The sequence below is a fragment of the Vulpes vulpes genome, chromosome 9 (assembly GCF_048418805.1).
Source record: "Vulpes vulpes isolate BD-2025 chromosome 9, VulVul3, whole genome shotgun sequence".
Lineage (NCBI taxonomy): Eukaryota > Metazoa > Chordata > Mammalia > Carnivora > Canidae > Vulpes > Vulpes vulpes.
The window spans coordinates 100152196-100158074 of NC_132788.1; the positions used below are offsets into that span (position 1 = coordinate 100152196).

General features: G+C 52.4%; 1 protein-coding gene across 1 annotated transcript; it reads left to right on the plus strand.

Annotated features, from left to right (window-relative positions):
• The first annotated feature begins 3444 nt into the window (after positions 1 to 3444).
• Positions 3445 to 5593, plus strand: LOC112913199 (olfactory receptor 10T2-like). The gene is made up of 2 exons (XM_025989804.2): positions 3445 to 3450; positions 4640 to 5593. The coding sequence occupies exons 1-2, from the start codon at positions 3445 to 3447 to the stop codon at positions 5591 to 5593; spliced, it is 960 nt and encodes a 319-aa protein (XP_025845589.2).
• The last annotated feature ends 286 nt before the right edge of the window (positions 5594 to 5879 follow it).

The window sequence follows — 5879 nt, forward strand, 5'->3', positions numbered from 1 at the left end:
TCTCAGGCAGTAAGCAGAGAGTGATGCTGGCAGGTGTGGTGGGAACCTCCCTTGGCCATGGTGAGTGTGGATTTAGAGCCTTTGCAAGGCTGGAGAAGCGACTCCGGCCCATCCCTGACCCTAGGGGTGAAAATGGGTCGGGGGAGAGGAATGCCAGAGTGAGAGTGTTAACCTGGAAACAGCCGAAGGTGATGGGCTTGGATGGCATTTGCCTGGAAGGTGTTCAGCTCTGTTTTCTGTGGATGACAGATTGTAGAGTGGAGGAGAATATGACACCTGCCCAGGAAGGGAAGCAGGGACCTCTGGGGGAACCTCAAGGAGACCCTTCCAAAGCCACAGGTGCTCACCGGCACACGGGACACTGGCATGTGCAGGTGTGCTAGCAGACTGTGGGACACAGAGGTGGTCATGTGTGGTCTGAGCACGAGGTGTGAAATGCACACGTGTGTGCTGCAAGCAACACACACACATGCACACACCTGTACCCTGGAGTTTCATGGGCACAAATGCACACAGGTTTATGAAGCGGTGAGGTCTCAAAGGTGGTGGGGGAGGGGCCTCCTGTTTTTAGGGGGGAATCCCGAAGAGAAGAAAGAGGAAGGGGAAAGACTCTAGATCCTAATCTCATGTGCTTCTCTCTCTCACCTTCACCGAAGGTGGCACTGGACAGAGCCCCAGAACTCACCACCCACTGGCTCCCCCAACCAAGAAGCAGCTGGGCTGGGGATCTCCCCGTGGCTGCAATTTTCCTGGGATCTGGGTACGGAAATAAGGCACTTTCCAGTCCTGCCAGCAACCTGATTTTATCTGATTAAGCACCCTCACCTCTCACAGTTGGAAAGCGGAATTTGGACATGTTGAGGCAAAAAGTCACATCTTCTCTGCTGTTGTGGGCTTAAATTTCAGCCACATTCAAGGTTTCTGGCTTTCTTCTTCCCCCTCTCCTGGTTGGGTGCTGGGGGCTGCGGCTGATGGAGGGGCCTCCCGTCTGTATGAGTCTCCCACCCAGCGTGTGTCTGCCCCCAGCATTCCCTGGATGACAGTCCCCTGTGACCCCTGGCTGGACCGGTCTTACCCTGGCCCCTGAGGCAGCTCCGCCAGCTCCCATACCCTGCTCTTTCTCTCACACCTGCATCCAACCGGTCAGGAAGCCCGGGGGCTCATCTGCACAGCCTGTCCAGAATTGGCCACCTCTCACCGCCTCCATGGCCCTGACCCTGGTCCAGCTCCCATCATCCCTCACCTGGACCAGCTCAGCCACCTCTGCTTTGGTCTCCCAACTTTCACCTGTGTCTCCCATGTCCTCACACTCTGTTCTCCCTCAATGGCCAGGTCGCATCTCTCCTCTGCTCAGAATCCTCCATCAGCCCCACACCACTTGGCCTAAGAGCTAAAGTCCTCCCTGTGACCCACAAGACCCTAACAGCGTGCCCCGTCACTCCTGTGGCTTCACCTCCTTTCGCCCTCTTGCTCCCTTTGCCCCTCTGTTCCTCCTGGATTTCCTGTTCCAGGCCCAGCCAGCCCCAGAGCCTTTACCCCGGCTGATACCTCAATCTGGTCCTCCTTCACGTGTCCTCTGGGCTGGATTTTAAAGAAATTTCTTTCTTTCTTTTTCTTTCTTTCTTCCTTCCTTCCTTCCTTCCTTCCTTCCTTTCTTTTCTTTCTTTCTTTTCTTTCTTTCTTTCTTTCTTTCTTTCTTTCTTTCTTTCTTTCTTTCTTTCTTTCTTCTTTCTTTTCTTTCTTTCTTCTTCTTAAGATTTTATTTATTTATTCATGAGAACACACGGAGAGAGAGAGGCAGAGACAGGCAGAGGGAGAAACAGGCTCCATGCAGGGAGCCCGACGTGGGATTTCATCCCGGGACTCCAGGATCACGCCCTGGGCTGAAGGTGGCGCTAAACTGCAGAGCCACCTGGGCTGCCCTAAAATTTCTTTCAAGTGTGAATGTGGGGTCTTTGTCACCCTGGTGAAGCCACCCTGGCCCATTCCAAGCCCTAGAGATGAGATCTGAAAATGAAGAAAAGGGAACATTCCTGAGAGACTGAGCATTATACCTCAACGAGCACTTTCCTGACTATCCTACATGGAACTGTATAGCCCTTCCCCTCAATGAGCCCCAAGTACTCTACTTTTTCTTTCCTGTGGCACTTCTCTTAACACACAGGCTCATTTGTTTAGTTAGCACCTACGTGGCTTATCGCCTGACACCCTCCCTCTAGAACATCCTGCTCCTCCAAGCCTGGGATCTCTGCCTCCTGTTGAGCTCCCTGCTGTGTGTCCCCAGTGCCCACGGCAGCACCTGGCACAGAGCAGATACTCAGTGAATATGAGCAGGATGAAAGGGGAGCTTGTAAAATAACCCCAAAGGCACAACGTCCAGAGACAGACCTCTGGCTTCATTTCACATCCTGGTCCCAGGACCCCAAGAATGTGAGCAGATTATCCCCCCAACCCCTACTTCCTTTTTTTTTTTAAGATTTGTTTATTTATTCATTAGAGACACACAGAGAGAGGCAGAGGCACAGGAAGAGGGAGAAGCAGGCTCCACGCAGGGAGCCTGATGTGGGACTCGATCCTGGGACTTCAGGATCACGCCCTGGGCTGAAGGCGGCGCCAAACTGCTGAGCCATCGGGGCTGCCCCAACCCCTACTTCCTTAGGGGTGCAAGGAGTCTAAGACCAGCAAATTCATAGCACTGTTCTGGGAATCTTAACTGGCTATTATCCGTGAGCTCACAGGCTCAATCTCAGCTTTCATGGATGAGGCTCAGAGGCACAAATCCAGCCACCCTTGGTCACCTTCACTCTAGTGGGTGAAGGCACCAACATTCAAATTCAGGCTTCTCTGATTCTGGGGCTCATCCCTGTTGTTCCTGCAGGTCGCTAAAGGGCTGCCTTGAGCATATGATTTCTGCCTTACATAATGAGGATTTTTTTGGGGGGGAGTCAGATAGTGACCTCCCCATCACTGGAGGCATGGGGGTGGATGCTGTATAATTGCAGCAGAGGAGACTCCTACACTGAGTGTATATTGAGGGAGAGAGGGAAAGACAGAATCCTAAGCAGGCTCCATGCTGAGCAATCCCACTGTAGACAACGCTCTATGAGATCCCAGATAGCCCTGTCTGGGTGTCTCCAAGTCACCAGCAGAGCCTGAGAGTGTCCCTTTTCTGGGTCCATCCTCTGACACAGACCTTACTTCTGGGGGCTGGTCAGGGAGTGGAAGCTGCTGAGGGGTGTAGGTACAGCATGAACTTGCATGGCTGGGGGATCCATACTTCTATGTGTGAGGTCCCTGGAAGTGCTGGGTGGAGCCTGGGGTGGAAGAAGGGGATAGTCCACAGGCCAGGGCCAGGGCCAGGGCACTCTACCTACCACCCCATTCCAGTGTGGGGCCTTAAAGAGCCCAGGAATTTCAAATTCAAGTCTGGTTTCCCAGGCCATTATGAAGGTCTGTTTTTCAGTGTAAGGAGTTAGAACATATTTCATCTAACTGTGTGTTAACTTTATCCCTAACTTAAAAAAAAAAAGATTATTTATTTACTAACGAGAGACGCAGAGAGAGGCAGAGACATAGCCAGAGGGAGAAGTAGGCTTCTCACAGGGAGCCTGATGCAGGACTTGATCCCAGGACCCTGGGATCACGCCCTGAGTTGAAGGCAGATGCTCACCCGCTGGGCCACCCAGGTGCGCCTAGATTCCTGAAGGTATTGTTCTGTCCATTGCAAGTGTCAGTGTTACAGGCTTTGTCTTTCTGGGGTGTTCTTTTCACACAGGCTGTAGCAGACCCTGTAAATTCCTCTTCTACATCCCCTTGACTCTTGTATGTTTTTTCTTATCCAATAGGGACTTTGAATTCCCCATACATGTCAGGTGAGAATTACCGGGAAATTTCATGCCTTCTGGTAGAAACTCTCTTCTCTCTCTCTCTCTCTTTTTATATGTTTTTATTTATTTTAAGTAGGCTCCATGCCCAACATGGGGCTTGAACTCATGACCCTGAGATTAAGAGTTGCATGCTCTACCGACTGAGCCAGCCAGGCACACTCCTTCTAGTAGAAACTCTTAAGCAATGACCATTTTACTCTCTGTGTTTTGAGTTTGGCTCTTTTAGATTCCACCTATGAGTGATATCATACTGTGTGTGTCTTTCCTTATCTGACCACCTCATTTAGCATAATGTCCTCAAGTTCCAGTCATGTTGTCCGTGGCAGGATTTGCTTCCTTCCCTTGGCTGATTAATATTCCATTGTGTGTATATAGCCCTTCTTCTTCTCCCTCCTCTTCTCCTCTTCCTCATCCTTCTTGCTCTCTTTAAGTAATTTCTACACCAAATATGGGGTTGAGCTCACCGCCCCAAGATCAAGAGTTGATCTTGACCAGTTGACCTACCCAGTGAGCCAGCCAGGGACCCCTACGTCACATCTTTTATCCATTCATCCATTGTTTCCATATCGGTGATTTTCTTGTCTATTGAGATGCTTGCTGGCTGAGTGATATTCAGGAAAACAAGTGACATCATTTCTGAGTCTCTTTCCTTTTTCGTAAAACAGGGGAGATTTCCCACCCAACCGATACGAGGTGCATTGGCAGTCGTTGTGAAATTGTCCCATTCCATTTACTCTGTCCTTTCCTCTCAGGCTTCTGAGAAGCAGCAGGACAATGGCACCTGGCTGGTGACCGAGTTTGTGCTGGTGGGTTTCTCCAACCTCCCAGACCTGCGAACTACCCTCTTCGTGTTGTTCTTCCTCACATACCTGGTCACCCTCAGTGGCAACATCACCATCATCACCATCATCCATGCGGATCGGACCCTCCACACTCCCATGTACCGCTTCCTGGCGGTGCTGTCCCTCTCCGAGACCTCCTACACACTGGTCACCATCCCGAACATGCTGGCCCGTCTGCTCACGGAGAGCCAGGCCATCTCCATCCCTGGCTGTCGGGCTCAGATGTTCTTCTTCCTGGGTCTGGGATGCAGCCACTGCTTCCTCCTCACCCTGATGGGTTATGACCGCTACGTAGCCATCTGCCACCCCCTGCGGTACTTGGTGATCATGAGACCCACAGTATGCCTGTGCCTGGGAGCCCTGGTTTTCTGCTCTGGCTTCTCGGTGGCCTGGATCGAGACCAGCATGATCTTCTCCTCCCCTTTCTGCGGCAGCGACCGCGTGGAGCACTTTTTCTGTGACATCGCCCCGGTCCTGAAGCTCAGCTGCTCCGAGAGCGCGGGCAAAGCGCTGGCCATCTTCTTCCTCAGCATCCTCGTGGTGCTGGTCTCCTTCCTCCTCATCCTCCTCTCCTACGCCTTCATCGTGGCCACCATCGTGAGGATGCCCTCAGCAGCCGGCCGGCGCAAGGCCTTCTCCACCTGCGCCGCGCACCTCACCGTGGTCATTGTGCATTTTGGCTGCGCCTCCATCATCTACCTGCGGCCCGAGTCCGGGGGCGAGCCTGGCCGGGACCGCCTGGTGGCTGTGTTCTACACGGTGGTGACGCCGCTGCTCAACCCCGTGGTGTACACCCTGCGCAACAAGGAGGTCAGGGTGGCTCTGAGGAGGGCGCTGGCGCGGAGCCGCAGCGATTTTAAATAAACGCTTGATCAAAAAAAATAAAAATAAAAATAAACGCTTGATCCACATCCCCCTTCTAGCTTTTGCTAGCTGACACCCAGTTTCTCCATTTGGAAAACAGAGGCCGCTCCCATAACCTTGAGTGAAATAGCCTCTTCACCGAGGCAGTTGACGGCAGCTAAGACCCACCATCAAGTCCATGAAGGCTGTTTTCTTGATTTTGTCTTTTTGTCCTGGACTTTGGGGGGGGGATGCCGTCTGCAGTGCGGGATGGTCCCAGCAGATGGCGCCACGAACCCCGCCAAGC